General features: G+C 31.0%; 1 protein-coding gene across 2 annotated transcripts in view; it reads left to right on the top strand.

Moving 5' to 3' along the window:
• The window catches only part of LOC143085474 (sodium- and chloride-dependent glycine transporter 1-like), a 50,055-nt gene that overhangs the window by 13,614 nt on the left and 15,776 nt on the right, over nucleotides 1-20,665 (top strand). For both annotated transcript variants that reach the window (XM_076261837.1, XM_076261836.1), the window contains exons 2-9: nucleotides 11,334-11,540; nucleotides 12,979-13,110; nucleotides 14,588-14,828; nucleotides 15,076-15,208; nucleotides 17,818-17,952; nucleotides 18,484-18,587; nucleotides 18,969-19,093; nucleotides 19,437-19,549. In XM_076261837.1, coding sequence (XP_076117952.1) covers nucleotides 11,348-11,540; nucleotides 12,979-13,110; nucleotides 14,588-14,828; nucleotides 15,076-15,208; nucleotides 17,818-17,952; nucleotides 18,484-18,587; nucleotides 18,969-19,093; nucleotides 19,437-19,549 — 1,176 coding nt within the window. In that variant the 5' untranslated portion in view covers nucleotides 11,334-11,347. The remainder of the gene's footprint in view (nucleotides 1-11,333; nucleotides 11,541-12,978; nucleotides 13,111-14,587; nucleotides 14,829-15,075; nucleotides 15,209-17,817; nucleotides 17,953-18,483; nucleotides 18,588-18,968; nucleotides 19,094-19,436; nucleotides 19,550-20,665) is intronic.

Genomic DNA, 20,665 nt, shown 5'->3' with positions numbered 1-20,665 from the left:
TAGTTCATGCGATTCCCTCAGTTTTCATCACCGGTACATATCGATCAGTATATATCACAACTGCTGTCTGTCAGCAACTTTCACATATATTCCTAGTGAAAACAATATAATATAACTTCCATGAAAATAAATCTATATTTTTACTACAAAAAAAGGGGGGGGGGGGCTCATTCGGAGTACCCCCATTTAAAGAGACCCTAGTGTATCCTTTCCACGCATACCTAAATACCTTTTATACCTTGATTTGTGTCGTCTGGATGTTATTCTTTCACTTACTCAGTATTCAATGCATACCTATACTAGTGGTCTATGCATATTGATGTGCGTTTGTTTATTCCAATTTGGGTAGAGGTATAGAGAAAGGATTGAGATCTGATAAAACATGTAGCGTACATTTCAATGAAATAGTATACATTATAGTTGACCAGCCAGCTTAATTCCGCCTCCGAGTGTGGGATTTTCTCTCTGCGTGCGTTTAAACCCCATTGGTTGCCTTTGGCTGTGTTTTTTGGTTGCTTTTTGGTCGAGTTGTTGTCCCTTTGACACACCCATTCTCTCTTCTTTTAATGGATATTTAATTTAAATTTAATTTCTATCGCCAAATGCTATTTATTCTAGATCTTTACACAATGCTTATTACCACTAAACAAAGTAAGTAAGTAAGTAAGTAAGTAAGTAAAACTTTATTTGGATTCGGCATATTGGCAAACAATACAAACATAAGCTCTAATGAGCTTTTCACCGAATATAAAAACATATGCAATAACAAATAAAACAAGGCATGCAGCATGCAATAAATAATAAAAAAGCAGCACCAAAAATTAACTCTAAGCAAATAGCATATACATGTATCTTGCAAAATACCAAAACATATATTAAAAATTTGCAGTTTAAAAATTAAACACACATCGAGTTTGAATTTGGGTAGAGTTTTCTAGCGATATGCTCCTTTAAAAATGGTTTCCGTTCTTTAACTTACGTTTGCCTCGACTAAATGTAATGAAACTTATACAAGATGCTTATTACCACAAAACTCTGATCACGTACGAATTTGGGTAGCGTTACCTTATCTGGAGTTATGTTCCTTTAAAATAATATATGCAAACGGGGCCATCATCTATTTTAAATGGACACATTCCCTATTTATTTTAAATGTCTATACTTGAATTAAGTAATAACGTTCAGGTTTTTGATTTCTGTATTTAATGCGGTTTAAAATACACTGGGGTAAAGCTGATGACCGTAACTGCATTCACGGTCATCCCAAGATGTCGGATGAAAAATTAGGTCAGTTTCTGTATTGTCTGTTAAAGTGTTTCTATATCATTTTCTTTACAAATCATCCATTGAAACGATGTAAATTTATAAAAGAATCACTCGGAAATCACTAATTACTTCTGAGAAATGTGCATGAAACGGGAAATTCGATTTGAAAAAATCGCCAAGATGATCGTAAATCACAATCGAGATGACCGTAACAGAATCAGCGATTCATAACAAGGCTGACCGTAACTGCTTTTAAGATGACCGTAATTTGTAAATGATGACCGTAACTTTTAAAGGATGACCCTCAATTCTAAGAAATATCCGTATTTATATAACTATCTTTTTGTATCAAATGAATAATCGTGTTGGTATACACATATTAATATGAGAGTTTTATCCTATAGGTAGAAGAAAATAAGACGTGTGTGACAGTGGAAAAAGCAGCTTCGTTTATTATTTTGGACTTTAATATAAAATTCTCAATTTTGATATTTTAGACTTTAATTCTCTGTGTTTTTTTAATTCATTTAATTTTATATTTTCGTTTCTATTTACATTTCGTATCCAGGACTTAAAATCAACATTCTTTAATATGCATTTAATTCTCAGTTTGGGCATTGAGTGACATGTTTCAATCGGTTAGCTAATTAGTGACATTTTACCTTATTCATAATGTATGTTCTTAATTGTCATAATCAGATTATCATTTGATATCTATTCTTCAAGGTCTAAAAATAGTTTAATCTTTGTCAGTGAACAATATCACTCAAATTAATTGTTATTTGTTATGTCCATACTTGTTAATTCAATTGTGTATAAATACTTGTTTATAATTTCTATAAGCAAGATTTGTCCGGTGTGTAACAAGAGCCTGACTGAATGGCCTCTTGTTACGGAAATTGTGTGATGCACCTGATCACACAACGAATGATTGCTGTGAATAGCAATGAGAACTCTGAGACTGAAACTCTGGTGAAACCTAACTTCTGAGACTCTGGAACTAGCGACGAATAAACCAATAATTCAGCATGGAATACTAATACTTTTATTACAGATGGACTGTGTTCAGTGTAAAGTCCTGAGTCCAAATCTTGCTTATAGAAATTATAAACAAGTATTTATACACAATTGAATTAACAAGTATGGACATAACAAATAACAATTAATTTGAGTGATATTGTTCACTGACAAAGATTAAACTATTTTTAGAACTTGAAGAATAGATATTAAATGATAATCTGATTATGACAATTAAGAACATACGTAAAGACCCATCATTGTTACATTTGGTTGATACATTCAAAAATACCTACCGTTATCTGGATGATATTTTTTCGTTGAATAATCCAGAGTTCTCTAAATATACTTCAGAAATTTACCCAAACGAACTTAATTACTTTAACTAAATCTAACATAAACAGCAACAGTTGTCCTTTTCTAGATTTAGACATTTCAATTTCAAACGGGAAACTTCACACTAAAATTTACGACAAAAGAGACGATTTTTCATTTCCTATTGTTAATTTTCCTTTTTTAGACGGCGATGTGCCTTTGGCTCCATCATACGGTGTTTATATATCGCAACTCGTTCGGTTTGCCCGTGTGTGTTCTGATGTCATAGATTTTAACGAACGTAATCAATGCATCACTGGTAAATTGTTGTGTCAGGGATTTCGATACCATAAATTACTTAAAACTTTTACTAAATTCTTTCATAGATACAAAGATTTGATTAGTAAATTTGGCTATACCTGTAGAAAGCTTATTAAAAATGGTATTTCACATCCTAAATTTTATGGTAATATTGTACTTAAAGCGAGGAAATCACTATGTGATCCTTGTAAACTCATCGAACCTTTAAACAAACTTATAAGTAAGGGTTATCGTACCGATATTGTAATAAGATCTCTGAATATAGTTCACATTGGCACTAATATTGATATTGTCACTAGCAAATTAAAACATAACTAAATTTCATTATCTTTTGAGGCGAGATGTATAGAGACACAGACACGTTAACTTTTATTTCTATAGAAGTCGCTCTTCATTATACTACTACCTGTCGATACATTTATTTTTGGCATTGCACAAGTCATGTCTTCTTTGACTATTAATGACGTTAAAATACTAAATCCCTGTGATGTGTTTTAGTCGATTTTAGTCTCTGATGCATGATTTTTTATTATTAATTGGTTTTGGCTTTTAACTAGCTGTCAGTAACTGCGAGTACTCTCAAATCGTATTTTCTTGTTAATTCGACCTGTTGATACTGTTTATAATGCTTTTTTGTCATTTTTTATTTATACGGATCTTGTCTGTACACCAGCTTTGATTATTTGTAATATCTTCACTTATTCTTACAACATTTGTATAAACTTCAAGATTATAAAAAAACCGGTTTTTTTCTAAAGTGAACATTGATTGGTTAAATATTTCTCAGTCATGTCCTGTTTTTGAATTTGTTTGTTAGCTTTTTGGTCATGAATGTTTGTCTCTAATATTTAATTAACTGTGCATTTGTATTCAGATATCGCAGATCAAATTTATTCGTTCATTGTTTAATCATACGTTTTTTGATTGAGTTAAGTCTGCCAATTGATATTTTATCGTATGTTTTTCTTTGTTGTGATGTTATGCTATTGTTTCAGAAAAAGGGAGAAGGTTTGGATCCATTAAAACGTTTAATCCCGCTGCAAATGTTTGCACCTGTCCTAAGTCAGGAATCTGATGTACAGTAGTTGTCGTTTGTTTATGTAATATATACGTGTTTCTCGTTTCTCGTTTTGTTTATATAGATTAGACCGTTGGTTTTCCCGTTTGAATGGTTTTACACTAGTAATTTTGGGGCCCTTTATAGCTTGTTGTTCGGTGTGAGCTAAGGCTCCGTGTTGAAGGCCGTACTTTAACCTATAATGGTTTACTTTTTAAATTGTTATTTGTATGGAGAGTTGTCTCATTGGCACTCACACCACATCTTCCTATATCTATATACATTATGAATAAGGTAAAATGTCACTAATTAGCTAACCGATTGAAACATGTCACTCAATGCCCAAACTGAGAATTAAATGCATATTAAAGAATGTTGATTTTAAGTCCTGGATACGAAATGTAAATAGAAACGAAAATATAAAATTAAATGAATTAAAAAAACACAGAGAATTAAAGTCTAAAATATCAAAATTGAGAATTTTATATTAAAGTCCAAAATAATAAACGAAGCTGCTTTTTCCACTGTCACATATGTGAAGCAGAAAATTATCAAGGAAAAAAATACAAATCTAGAACAGCAAAAGTGCATCGAGGCACTCAAAATTCAATTAAAGAATCAGCAAATTATCGAATCAGAGAGAGACCAGTTCAAGCAAAAACTTGAAAACCTTCGTCAACAGAAAGAAGAAAGTGCTTGGCGCATAAACGTAGAGGAATATGTGAATCAAATTCAAGAATTAAAGGACCAAGTAAGTGAAAAGGACGGAACTGTGAAAATGGTCCAAGATCTATACTATTTACGTTCGACCGAATTTACGGATGAAATCCAATCATTGAAAAATGAAAAACAAGCATTGGAAAAAGAAAAGGCAGACCTATGTTCAAAGGTAAATTTTCAAGCGGACTCGATTTCTCAATTGACTTTTCAACTTCAGGACCTTAACCACAAACTCCATCTTGTATCCTGCCAAAACCAACAGCGACCCAATCATAACAGACACTATAACAACCGAAGAGGCGGCCGATATAGATAGTGCTAAGTCCGAGGACGGACTTAATTGGGAGGAGAGGCATAAGTGACAGTGGAAAAAGCAGCTTCGTTTATTATTTTGGACTTTAATATAAAATTCTCAATTTTGATATTTTAGACTTTAATTCTCTGTTTTTTTTTAATTCATTTAATTTTATATTTTCGTTTCTATTTACATTTCGTATCCAGGACTTAAAATCAACATTCTTTAATATGCATTTAATTCTCAGTTTGGGCATTGAGTGACATGTTTCAATCGGTTAGCTAATTAGTGACATTTTACCTTATTCATAATGTATGTTCTTAATTGTCATAATCAGATTATCATTTAATATCTATTCTTCAAGTTCTAAAAATAGTTTAATCTTTGTCAGTGAACAATATCACTCAAATTAATTGTTATTTGTTATGTCCATACTTGTTAATTCAATTGTGTATAAATACTTGTTTATAATTTCTATAAGCAAGATTTGGACTCAGGACTTTACACTGAACACAGTCCATCTGTAATAAAAGTATTAGTATTCCATGCTGAATTATTGGTTTATTCGTCGCTAGTTCCAGAGTCTCAGAAGTTAGGTTTCACCAGAGTTTCAGTCTCAGAGTTCTCATTGCTATTCACAGCAATCATTCGTTGTGTGATCAGGTGCATCACACAATTTCCGTAACAAGAGGCCATTCAGTCAGGCTCTTGTTACACACCGGACAAGTCACCCTTATTTCCCCGGTGACACGTGCTTCAAATGCAAAGATTACCATATGTATCTTTTTTACAGTAGAGGGTTTAATTTTTAAAATGAATTTGCCAAAAGACATGCAAATGAACAGGAAGGGAAAACATGCTACAAAAGCGCGATAAAATGACACCTTACAAGCATAATGAAAAAAATGCGGTGCACAGCCTTCAACTGCTCGACAAAAGATTTTTGTTTTGTTTCTGGGATTCCTTTTAATGACATATAATAAATACACATTTTTAAAAATGCCCAAAAATTGCATGTACACCCATTGATATTATATCGTCTTTCATTTTGTCGTGCAAATAAAATAACAGAAATATTTTGAAAATATCATTCGAATAAACTAGTGAAGGTGAGCTCCAGCAAAGTAGATCCTTAAAATAATATTGTACGAAAAGCGTATCACAAGGCGGAACGTATACAGAAATTTTATTCATACAGTCAGGATTCTACTTCTTCAAAATTATCTCCCCATTACGCCAGTTCATGCTCACAATCGTAGAAATGGAAGCCATTGTAGGGATGACGCTCTGCCAATATTGCTCTTGAAAACTGATAAATTTATCCACATAGCACCATTACGATCGATCGTTATATGTCAGTTATATTTTAAAAGACAAATGTATCTACTAGCTAATGAGCATTAGTTAATGATCTTGTCTGCATTGATTCAACTTAAAAATATTGTCTGTTCGGATGTCAGATGGAATTTTTGAAAATTCTTAAGCATTTAAAAAAAATCTAATTAAATATTTCATGGAAGGGCAGACTAAACATTTTCAGTGGTTGAAGATTATAAACCCTAGTTATCACACACAAGAAAATCATATTTTTTCGAAGATATCCATTTAGTTTCATCATCCAAATTAAAAGACTGTCGTCAAATACTTTTAAAAAAATAGCTGTTCGAACACACCTACTCTGTTTTTGTGATTCATTAGATAGGTATCTCACTTGACCCATATATTTCATCTTTTCGTACTGTCATTTTTTTACGTTATAAAGTCAACCTGTAGATTTGATATATAATAATGATAGAATCTGAAGCGAGATGCTATATAAAATACTCTTGCTTTGTACGTTTTAAAGACAAATATACACCCAAACATGCCCCAACATAAAAAGGTGCACTCGATTTTTCTCTTTTCGATACAATCGTTACCTGTTTTGGGGAATTTTTTCTTGATTCACATAATGGAAAGGCAGACATGAAAATTTCTGAACTAAAAGATTGATATGTTCTCCGTCCGTGATAAAAAAAAATCGGAGGTTATGCATTTTCTACATCCAACTTGTAGATACTATATATAAAAAAGAAGATGTGGTATTATTGCCAATGAGACAACTATCCAGAAAAGACCAAAATGACACAAACATTAACAACTATAGGTAACCGTAAGGCCTTCAACAATGAGCAAAGCCCAATTACCGCATAGTCAGCTATAAAAGGCCCCGATAAGAACCATGTCGTCGACTTGATATCTTATTGTTTTGCATTACTATGTAATAGATACATTGAAAGGTGTTTTTAAAATAAGAAAATTGTCGTTTTATTTGTTTCTATTAACTTTTTAAAATTTTGTTACTATATCAAACATTACAGTTAACATTTATCGCTTTCTCGATAAACACAGAGCTTCTATTCTTTTGTTCTATTTCAAAAGTGTTTCCGCCTGCATATATCAAGACAAATTAAGATTTTAATCTGCTTCCTCTGGAACCATACACATGGGCTCGATTACCAAATATTCGTATGTTTTATTAATGTTTTTAATGCTCCATTTATTGGCATTATGTTTTTCTGGTCTGTACGTACGTTCGTCCGTTCGTCTGTTTGTTCGTCCGTTTTTCCAGCTTCAAGTTAAATAAAATTGAAACTTAGTACACATTTTCCCTATGGTATGATCTTTTTAATTCTAATGCCAAATTACAGTTTTATCCCATTTTCATAGTCCACTAAACATAGAAAATGATAGTGTAGATGAGGCATCCGTGTACTAGGGACACATTCATGTTTCTTCAAATTTTCGTCGTATCGCTGTCAATTTGTGTTAAAATTTTAACGTCGATATCAATGAATATTTCATTGTTTACGAGAAATATGCAATTTACTATCATTGTTATAAATTCTAAATATGGCCAATTATATTATAGTTTAAAAAAAGAAATTTATGAAACATATTTATATCCGCTAACCGAGCCCCTATTGAGATCGACAAATTCAACAAAAAAGCTTTGAATACAATACGGATATTTCTTAGAATTGATGGTCATCCTATAAAAGTTACGGTCGTCCTATATAAATTACAGTCAGTCTTTACAAATTACGGTCATCCTTTACAAGTTACGGTCATCTTTTTACCAATCACGGTCATCCTTGTTTTATGTTACGGTCATCTTGAAAATATTTTGATTATGATTTACGGTCATCTTAACGATTTTTTCAAATCGAATTTCCCGTTTCATGCACATTTCTCAGAAGTAATTAGTGATTTTCGAGTGATTCTTTTATAAATTTACATCGTTTCAATGTATGATTTGTAAAGAAAATGATATAGAAACACTTTAACAGACAATACAGAAACTGACCTAATTTTTCATCCGACATCTTGGGATGACCGTGAATGCAGTTACGGTCATCAGCTTTACCCCAGTGAAATACGAATGTGGTCCTCACTGGAATTAAACTGAGTAAGCTACAGTGTATGGTTGTCTTTTAATATTATAATGCTCTTTTGAGGAATGAATTACATTAACAAATGTATCAACATTCCTCAGTTTTTTATTGAAAACATTTACACTCAATGTCTGACTAATACATGCAACATCAGCAGAAATTTGAATTATGTACGAACTTTAGTTGTTTTGCATAGCTGACTGTACGATCTGTATGTTTGCTATCACAGGTTATTGTTTATTTTCAAGTGCGTCCTGATTTTATTTATATACATATAGGAATATAATCGTCGTGTGCACTGAAATCGACGGTACGCTTCTCTAAACTCCATCAGGAGTTCATCTCGTGTATTTGACGAATCTGCATAATAAAAGTGCAACTAGGGATGGACTTGTGGAATGCACTATGTTATAATATTTATAATGCATACTATATCAGCATTTGTTAGATTTATTTTTGTTGAGAAAGACTAAATCGTTTTGCATGAGATACAGATGCAGAATATATTACTCAAATGATTTATCAATGAAATGTTTTAATTTGTTTTATTGTAATCTTCTTAAACTGTACTCATTATAATTTAAGGTCTACGTATCACTCATTTACGTATTTTAAACAGTTCATAAAGTAAAAGCGATACATTTTTTACATTGAAATATTTTAATCCATGACCGTTGTGTATTGTGAAACATTTATGCATCTATACTGATACTGAATGAAAAGAGACCTACCATTTTGTACATATATCTTAAATTGAATAGGTCGATATTTGTGCATGTTTTTGTCTAAAATTAAATTTTTGCAGTGATCCTTTATCGAATAAGTACCGAATTATAAAATATCAAAGAACAAGGGGCAAATGAAGTGGATTTTCTACAAAATGCCTATATCTTATGTCAAGCATAAGTACCCAATATATGCCTCTGAAGTGTAATTGAAATTGAACTGGAAGGTCTAATATTTATGATAAAAGGTAGTTCATACAATAAACAACAAAAGGATTGGTAATCATTTACACAGTCTCATCTGCTATCTCAGAGTCTCCTATGCTCGGTAATTTTGCGATGTTAACGTCACTGTACATATATAACGCTGATCTTTCTAGGTTTGACCTTCTGTCTGTGTCGTGTGTGGAACACGAGATGATTTTTTTTCTTTCTTGATAAAGAATGTCAATTGATATCCCTCTTACATGACGCTAATGTTCTTAATGTAGAGTTTGAATTTAATGCTATGTTTTATTTATTTGTCTATCACATTAAAAAAATATCTTTATACTAGCATAACAGTAATATGAAAATGTTAAAATGTATTGTATCAGTGCGATATGATGTCAGATGGTGCACAGTTAGAGAAGTACGTCATTTTTTATGCGTTATGCTTTACAAATGATATACTTTGGAATAATCTATGACAGGGTACATTGTTGCGCATAAGAATAACTTGTGGTTTATAACTGTATGATAAGGACATCATGAAAGGTTCAAGTCGTAAATGAGCAGGTGTAAAATATTTAAAAAAAAAAAAAGTAAAATGCATGCACTTTTGTGAATGTCTTAATTGATTTGAATTTTAAATTGAAGAAGATGAAAACCACCCGAGAGATTCAAAACTTTTTATTTGACCCTGTGAGCTAGAAAACGGGGAGGTGGATATATATATATATATATGGAAAAACAAAGTTCATGGTCAAATGGAATGAGAAAGGGGGTAGGCATACTATCAATAATAACCTTGTAACCTTACTGTTTACACACCAATATGACTGATCAGAAGGACAATGAACTAAATTATTAGGAATAACATTCATCCCACTACTCTTGGCAATTAATCAAACATGCCAAACAACAAATACCCCATAAACATCATGTTGTTATGAATGAAATTCGTCTAACTTCTGAACTCTTGATAATAAGGATTTTAACCTGAACAATAAGTTTTTAATGAAGTAAGTAAGCTTACACGATAACAGTAGATACGATATTTAACTTTAAATGTTACAATATAAAATTATAAGCAAAGGTTGTATTTACTATAATTTAGGGTAAATCTTTTCTGTCTAATGATTGAATGTTAATTTGCATATTTGATTAGACGACCTTAATTTATATCTTCAAATATTTGATTGGCTGTGGTATGCGAATGTAAAACATTCACGATATTTTCATATTTCAAATTCCAATAATAGATTTTAAGTAAACAAACTGCTTATTTCTGACAATGGACGATATTTTTAACACAAAAATATGTGGTCACCAGAGTATGCATTGAGGATACCTATAATTTTATTTTTTATCAAGTAATTTATATTTCAGAAATATTTGTTTTATATCATTTCTAATTTATTGTGTAGAAAGAGCAATAAAGTTTGCTAGGTCTACTATAAAATCGATATTAACTTTGTGCTCTATATCGTTATAAAAGAAACAGTTTGCAATCATTTGCTAATTACTAAATCATGGTTTAAATAGGTAACAAAAGGTTTATTGAATATCATATTCAAGACAGTTTTGATTACATATAGATCTAAAATAAGTAATATATAAATCATAGTTTAGCTACCAAAAAAAAGCAAACTTCAAGTTTATGCATCAATTTAAGTACTTATTTAAATAATTCAGCTTTGATACCAACGTGTTTGGAACGAGGAAAATTAATGTGGCCATTGTGATGACAAAATCTTATGTAGCGATTCTTGTACTAAACTGGTACATACCTGTATTTTCCTGATAAAGCTGGTATCTGATAAGAGAGTATAAGTACATGTATAGGGACATTTAGATGTTCATTCGCATTCTTGTAAAAAAAAGATGTTGGTATAATTAGCAGTCCTCTGAATTTGTCATAAAATCAGAATTGAAACAGTTCCACACTCCTAGTCTTTATGTTTTTGGTTTTTTTTTTGCAGATTAAAATACCAGAATGTCAAGTAATAGCAGTTCTAAAGATGACGACTCTGTTATTATGGAAAAGATGGAACAAGCACCTGTTCCTAAAACGAAAGCTCGTGATGGTTGGCAAGGAAGAATGGATTTCATCCTGACTTGCATCGGATATGCAGTTGGATTAGGAAATATCTGGAGATTCCCGTACTTATGTTATAAAAGTGGAGGAGGTTAGTGATTAACAATTTCCAGCATTGTTTTGTCTTATTCACAACGATTATGTATTTGAAATTGTCTTGTTTACAAAAGAAGATTCAATAAGTCATTGGCCGGATACAAGAAGCAACATATCTATCAAAATTATTTTAGTACTTGTCAGTTGAAATGAATTGAATGACAAGTTACATGTCATTTTCATAAATTGGTAAACAGTCGGTTCATGTTTATTGTGTTTTGTAAACATTCAAGTTATTTATAATGTACATTTGAAAATAACTTGTATGTAAAATTTTCAGACACTCAAACGCCAATATTAGTTGATTAATTTTGTTGTTTGTTCTTATATTAAATAACACATAATCTATAACTTAGTTAATTCGAGGAAGGTCTAATAGTGGGTGGAATTTGGCAAAGAGAGACGAAGGATGTTAGAGCGAGATTCATAAGTCGAAAAGAAACTTCCAACACCATTGCAAACAAAAAAGACAAAAGGACAATAGTATGCAAAACACAACATAGAAAAAAATAACTGAACAACACGAACCCTACAAAAAAACAGGTTATCTCGGGTGAGAGTTTCAGCAGATTCTGCTTTAAATGTGACACCCGTCGTGTTGTTAGTTTAAGTACACAACCATTGGTTAGTTTAATTCGGTGATCAAATTCGGGGTAAAGGAGGACGCGATTATGGTAAAGACTATTTTGACCTACCCGTCGTCATGTGGAACAGATATTCCATAACGGTCAACCAACTCGTGATGACGTCCGTGAAATGAAATTATCCAAAGGGATGATTTCAACACACAAAGCTCTTGGTCTAATAGCTTCCTTGAAATCAGCAATCCCCTGACAAGGAAATCATGATGAGAAATGCAAGCCTTTGGATATCTTATAAACTGGATGATATATACTCCATTTTCACAGTTTTGATATGAGCGTCACTGATGAGTCGTATGTAGACGAAACGCGCGTCTGGCGTACTAAATTATAATTCTGGTACTTTTGATAACCATTTTGGCTCTGAAAAAACCTTTCTATTGTTTTTTTTCTATTCAAAACAACGCTAAAATTTGATTTTCATTCGCATAAATCTGACAACATCAATACTAGTATCTTTTGTTTTTGTGTCATTGGTAAGCTGCCTCCTTGATTAAACTCCGTACCTAACTGTTTTTTTTATTTGTATATATGTTCAGGAGCAAACCAATTAAAACGTTTAGACTGAACAGTCAAGGTTCTTTTGTTCAGGTAAAATAGTAATGCGTAATATGTATGTTATTTACTGCCGTTAAAAACGTACGTTTTAAGGGCGAACAAGTTTAGAACATGCAATATGGTTAACATGTATAAACCATGCGTAAAAACCTGACTTTGGAAATAACCAAAATATAAAAGCGCATATAAATATGTTTTAACTTTTCTATTAAATACTTTATCATTATATTTCAGGTGCTTTTTTCATTCCATACATAATATTTCTACTTCTTTGCGGATTTCCGCTATTCTTTATGGAAGTAGCCTTTGGACAGTTTTCTAGTCTTAGTCCTGTAACAATATGGCGGATTTGTCCACTATTCAAAGGTATGATATTAGTCTAAGCGTTCTTAAAACAATGTCTCCTAAACAAGAATGAAATAATCTAAAAGTTTCAAGGTTGTTGATCTATTTGCACCTTACTTGTTATTGACTGACATATTAACTTATGTACACCATTTCTCACCTGACAACTTACATGTCTTGTAATGTAGTGGCAATAACACTTGCTGCTTGATTTGACCACGCAATCGCATGGCAGATGATGTTAACTGAAGACCGTACTGTGATAATGATTAACTTTTGCAACTTATGACTTGGATGGAAAGTTGTCTCATTAGCACTCATACCTCATCTTCTTATATCTATTGAGGGTGTTATCCAGAATGGGTGTATCTACTGTGAACCAACTAATTTTCGCGAGCGATTTATTTTCGAGTCGATCGCGAGTTCAAAAATAATGCGAATATAAATCGTCCCGTATACGTAAAACTACATATGAATCATGTGTTGCTTAAATTAATCAGTTGGAAGGCCGAATAATATACAAATGTGAAAAGCTTTAAAACAAAATTTCCCAAAAGATGTGACACATACGTCTAAGACAAGCTTAGCTTTAATGTGGAAATTAATCTTTAAATGTCTACGGGGTCGCATTATCTACAAATGCAAGAATAAGATCATAATGACGTAACATATATGTCATAACTTTTTAGATATCTCAAATGAAGCAAAAAATTGTTTGAAAATGAAATTTAAACCTCCAAAATATTTAGGGAATAATATTATTAAAAGTCGAGGAGTTAGTCCAAACGTGAATTAATATGGTTTTATTACGATTAATATTGTAATGTTTTTATGGTTCTGGTCCTGCCTGGAGTATAATGTTCATGATTACGTACGATAAGGAGATATATGTAATTTTTAGTAATATAAATATTTAATATGTCTTTTCAAAGTTAAAATGTTTTACAAAATCATTGTATATTGTTTAGTGTATGCAACTGTCATGTTGACCCTCAAATGCTCTTTATTGGAACAATACAAGGTCTTATTATTATTTTTATTCTATGCATGATCGCAAAAGACATTACAGAATAGTTTCATGCTTCCAAAGCGCTTTTCTGGATTTACCTTCATCAGGAACGTACATAGCTGTATATTTGAAAACCTAGGATGTATAAGAACCGAGACAGTGGAAGTGCTATTTTATCAAAAAGGTTCTAGAAATATTAGTAACCAAATCAATTATAAGGCAGCATTGCCTCACCTTAGTTTTTTTCTATTTTCCATTTCAAAACAGACGATTCTAGAAAGGTTTGTTATAAATCAATTCGGTACCGACTACTGAGCTGATTGAACATTTGATAGAGAACTGGCAGAGGTATCAAAACAGTGTTGTTAAAGTATGTTATGTAACTGAATGAACTTTCTTTTTATTGTGTTATGTTCTCCACTTAATCATTCTTCGCTTTCGTTTAATTAACTTTCATTTCATATATTTTCCTTTTTATTATTTAAATAGGTGTTGGAATGGGTATGGTCATAGTTTCAGCAATTGTTTGTATCTATTATAATGTGATAGTTGCCTGGACGATTTATTATTTGTTCATGTCGTTCAGAAGTGTACTGCCATGGAGTCATTGTCACAATTCCTGGAACGATGAAAGATGTGTTGATGGGCTTGAAGGCACATTAAATAAAACGATATCGAATTTTACAAGTTCCAATCTTACAAAAGTTACAGCCAGTGAACAGTTCTGGGAGTAAGTATGTCAGTTGTAGTGTAAAGTTTTATTGTCTTATTCGAAATATCCAAGATGTTGATTAATTTTTTTTTGTTGAAGACAGGCTTGGAGTTTTATATTTTTCTGGTGAATGTTTACTTATTTTTCAACATATTCTTCAATTTAATTATGAAAGCACAATACATTTCCTGATATTAAATGGATTTTCGAATTTTTGAATTTGAAAGAACTATTTAGATAATACTGATGAAAGAATGTTTTATAGGAATCACGTACTTGATTTAACTGACGGAATTGAAGATAGTGGGAGTTTAAGATGGCAGCTTTTTATTTGTTTGTCTCTAGCATGGTTATGTGTGTTCTTATGCCTGTTCAAGGGTGTTAAAGTTCTTGGAAAGGTAAGAAATATATTTATATAATAAATAACAAATGAATAATAGACTCTTTTCTTAACAAGTGGAACAAAACAGTTGATACTATCTTAGAATCTGGATGTCCGACAGAATAACCTGTACGATGAATTATATTACGGGTTTTGAATTTTTCAAGACCGAATTTATCATTGAGTTATCCAGTCCATAACAACCTTTAACTTTTCTTATTAAGAGAACATTATTCATTCAGATGTAACAAATTCACTGATAAGGAATGAATTTATCGACAATTTATATAAAATGTAACAAATCACTAATTTTAGATTGTTTTATAATTATTAGTCCCCTACCAACGACGTTTGCATTCTGTCTGTCTGTCTGTCTGTGTCCTTTTGTCAGTCCGGCAAACCAGTTTTACACCATTTTCCATCGTGCTTGACGATATTGATTATTTGATATATTGTTTTATCATGACAAGAAACAGATCAGTTTCGAATTTTGTTCCGGTCTAATAACTTTGTGCAGAGTGATGGTCAGTTTTCCACACTTGTTTACCGTCATGCTGGAAGATATTGACTTAATATTTGTAATATAGTTTACAGCATAACAAGTTATGGATCAAATAATTTCGCATTTTGTTCCAGTACAATTATTTTTAACCAGTAGTGGTCTTAGTATTGCAGTACAATACTCGCAGAAGGCTTATTTTTTTAAATTTCTTTTTGGAATTTTGGGTTTTCAAATTGTTCTTCAATTCGTATTTGATTCAACATTTCAACTGTTTTATTTCGAGGGTTACTGATGAAGCAGAGTTATACGAAACACTCGTCTGACATTCACATACGATTGGTATCTTTCATGAGTTTTTACCGTATACATAAATTTTAATTATATTTGATGCAATAAAACTAAATTAATTTTCAATTAGGAAAGGTTATGTCATTCATGGAACAAAAATATATATATGTGTGTATAGCAGATGATCATTGTTTTGGCAGATAAACTTATTTTTATGCCAACTGTCATGTAGTCATTTATTTCGGCAGATGAACCTTACCATCAGTTTGAATTCATCATGTATCAAAATATGCTTTGTATCTATTGTAGTTACATTATCATTATGTCATAAAAGTATAAGTAATAACACAATCCTATCAGTAGTATGTGATAAGACTAAGTTTGAAAAATGATAATTTCTTGTGTGAACAGATGTGACATTAAGTTTTCATATAAATGCTTAACGTGTGAGTCATTTGGACTGTCAATGTATCAGGTTGTATATCCTACGTTTAACATGATAATACAAAAAGACAGTGACAATGTTTAACAACTTAATCAATTAAGGCATAGTTTAAATTCACACTTTTTTTCACACTGAAAATTTCAACTCAAGTTTTCCATCAACATTCGTGATTGTGTTCTACTATTGTTTTTGGTTTGTAATTGTAATGGTCATAGTCTCTTTTTGGCAATAAATGATATGATAGATTGATTTACCGAAGTTCTTTACACAGGTTTATTAAAAATGTATATATGACACAATACCACATGTAGTGGTTATTGATTGTAAGAAAAAACAACTGATATCGATGCTAATAGTTGTCTTGTCCTTAATTAAAGGGAGTAGTTTTTTGCCCCATGGATAATGATTGCCTAGCAAGTATAATATATGAGGACGATAATAAAAAGTGTTGTTCCTTTCATAGATTGATAATGATTCAGTACTTTTATAATTTCGTGCACTATTACCTCAAATCATTTCTATTCCTACTCTTAAATAAAATGAAATAGATTCGCTTTTATATATTGTTGCAACTTACACCATATCTTACTCATTTAAATGTGGGAAGATAGAAATAATGTATAATGCGTGTACATTATTATTCATACGCCTGTATATTGACTTCTCATGATATGTTAAGTCAATCAAAACACCTAGATGCTTTTGCCAGGTTTGACGATTTTTTTTTAATTTTATTTTTCATTTTGAATGTTTAACTACGGAATTGACCTTCCGACTTTTCTAATTTGAGCGCCATTGTTATGATAATCATCTGGCTAGAGTAGGGGTTATGGTCGTATAGCGTCTTAAATTTTCAGATCGAGATCTTTGGTGACTATTTTTTCACCAACTGTTCAAATCTTACTGATAAGATAATTATTCTTATTGGTTTGCATAAATGAGCAACAAACAATGATCATTCATGCCGTCGCTTATCATCACATAATTTTAAACCAATTTGTTTATTTTTATTTAATTTTGTTTCATTTTTATTCAAAATTTGATCTTTGTAGCGCCCCATTCTTATGACACAATGTTATTCTAAGTAAAATCTATTTTGAAATTGACAGATTCTATGTGTGCCTTTAAAAAAATCACATAACAAATCTGTTCTTCATCAAAGCATTGTACATAAGGTTTGATTCTTACTTTTGGTTTTTTTTTGGGTTTTTTTTTGTACACTTAACATGAGTGTGATAAAAAAAAATGTTTTTTTTTCAAAATCTTAACTTTTTCAGGTTTATATGGAAAGCCTCTGCATTTCTATTTTAAATAAATGAAATATTCCCATTTTTGCTAATAGAACTAATTTTGACAGTACAAAATATTGATAACAACTGTTATTATTTAGGTGATGCATTTTGCTGCTCCTTTTCCATACCTTGTTTTGTTAGTGTTATTGATAAGAGGCCTTACGCTGCCGGGAGCTGTAGAAGGTATCAAGTTTTACATTATCCCTAGGTGGGAGAAACTAGCAGATTATCAAGTAAGTATTCTGTTTCATTTGATTGTACGCATTCACAGTAACAAAACCAGTTTGATAAAATTAACTGATAGGTTTGTCAGATTAGAAAAGGAGGCGTTTTGCTTAGAGTTTTATATCTACATTTATTGTGAGTTCCTATTGGACTTTCTTAGGTTATGATCTCTAATGTACATGGAGAAAGGTCTTAGTTTAAATATTTGTTATGCGAACTTACATAGGTATCATATGTTTTGTCTAGACGTTTGTCGTTTATATGAGTTCACATATTGCTTCGACATTTTTATATTGTTAAAGATAAAATGATGACCTCTAGATGACTTTTGATTTGTTTTTGTTGTGTTGCTTTGTTATAGACGTTTAACCTACATACTGACATTCAAGTCTGAAGTACTTATCACATTATACCAAATAGATGTCCTATATCAGTGGTTTTACCGAAACTTAGGATATATAATGCATGTTACAGTATTTCTAAAAACTTCATTAAGACAAAAATTAACTAATTTTGATTATTTTGTATTATTCTATTAGGTATGGGGAGATGCTGCCTTACAGATATTTTACTCTGTTGGAATGGCATGGGGTGGTATAATAACAATGGCCAGTTACAATAATTTCCATAACAATGCGTACAGGTAAACAAATAATATATAAAGAGGGATAACTCTAATATATATTTACTTATTACAATAAAAAAGAATAATAACAAATGTAATTACAATCTGAGATAAAGATAAGAAATAAGACTAACAGATATACGCAAATTATAAGTTGAGTCCTTTGTATGAATAAAAAAATTTGCCTAATCATCCTTTTCAGACAATAAACTGTCTCCAAATATTAAAAAAGATGTTAAACTAAATGAGACATTAAAGTCATATGGATTTTAAATAGTCGAAAGAAATTTTTATGGAAATTTATCTTAAACTTAAACCTGTTAATATCATGGTAGTAACGACTACTGCTAATTCGAAGACAGTAATTGCTTACCTCATTTGTGTGTGATATAATTTCAGAGATGCTATGTTAGTTCCAATTATAAACTGTGGTACAAGCATATTTGCTGGATTTGTGATTTTCTCTGTTTTGGGATTTATGGCACATACAGCAGGTACAACTGTAGATGAAGTTGTTAAACAAGGTGATTATGGCATATTTATAATTTCAATACTTTCCAGATATATTTCAGTAAATTGATTGTTTGAGGAAATTTTTGGTATTATACCTATTATTTACAAAATAGTGTCGATTTAATAGTTCCCTCATGTATGGTATATACCGTACTCTCTACTTATTTCCTCTAATTTAAACAATCGTATTTGACAAAATGTAGTTTTTTTCTAAGCCTTCTTTATTAATTTCCAACAAAAAGATTTTCTCATTACATCAGAAATGTTTCTATAATAATATTATGTTCCCTAACACTTTTTAGGAATCATCATCTAGCATTTTATTGTTGTTTTTTCAATTATCTTTTTTTCAAGGTCCTGGTCTAACTTTTGTTGCTTATCCTGAGGCTGTTGCTAAACTACCCATATCACCATTGTGGGCAGTTTTGTTCTTTCTAATGTTATACACCATCGGATTAGATAGCCAGGTAAGATTTTAATCATTGCCTTACTACAAATCTCAAGTTCTAAATCATATACGATAGAAATGCTGGGAAATATTGAGAACAGATCCATACTGTTGTATGAATCTTTAGATTTAACCTAAAAGATTACAATGGTGTTATTTCAATGCGTTAGATTTGATTCTTTAGAAAAATAAGAACCTACATAACAAAATATCATTTTCAAGTGTTTAAAACTATATAATAAAACACTAATGAATATGTCCATGTTGGCGCCAAAAAACCCTAGATTTTGACATTGTTATATTCTTAATTTAGTAAACAGATTTTGCTTTGAAAGTAGTTTTGCAATGTGTAACATAATCGTTTGACTGAGTTGACACCATTGTGATTCCCAATATGTATTTAGTGTTCTGTGAAAAAAGCAAAGGTTTTATGAAAATGAATTTATTTTAGCAGATTACAGATTGATACAGATTTGCGTACTTTCACTTAAAACTGTAATTATTATAAGTTTAGGTATGAAAGGAGTATGTATTTATGAGGTTGATATTATAATTGTATATATTATATATTAAGAATATATTGTAATTTAATAATGTATGCAACACTGTGTACTAGAGTAGATAAATATTAATAAAAAAAAGATTGTTTGAAACTAGTGTGTACATCTGTAGCTCTATAGGTGAAATTAATTGTATCATTCTTTTAAATAATTTAGACGTAAATTGATATGTATGAGAAGTACATTTTACCTTAATCTGTATAGAAAATACATCTATTGAAAGCGGAGCAATCGATTGAATGTCATTACAGACACTGAGAAAGTACTTTAATAATTCGATGTCAATATTCATGGCTAGGGTAATACTCAAGTTCGTTGAACTCAGCATTTCCAGAATACAATCAAAAGAAACAAAAGCTTTTACGCAATAGGTACCGCATGTGGAATAATACATTGACCATGATAATAACAATATATGCGTTAAGATACAGTTTTTTTTTAAATATGAAGATATATTTATATTTACAAATTACAAGATAAGAAATGTAATATTAATTCTGTGTACATACAGTTTTTCTCTAACCAAATTAAACTTGTTTTTTCCTAATATATATGTTTTCTTTCGGTCGAATAGA

This window comes from Mytilus galloprovincialis, chromosome 8 (genome assembly GCF_965363235.1).
Source record: "Mytilus galloprovincialis chromosome 8, xbMytGall1.hap1.1, whole genome shotgun sequence".
NCBI classification, from domain to species: Eukaryota; Metazoa; Mollusca; class Bivalvia; order Mytilida; family Mytilidae; genus Mytilus; species Mytilus galloprovincialis.
The sequence above is the reverse complement of the archived record's forward strand: the minus strand, read 5'-3'. Positions and strand labels throughout refer to the sequence as shown.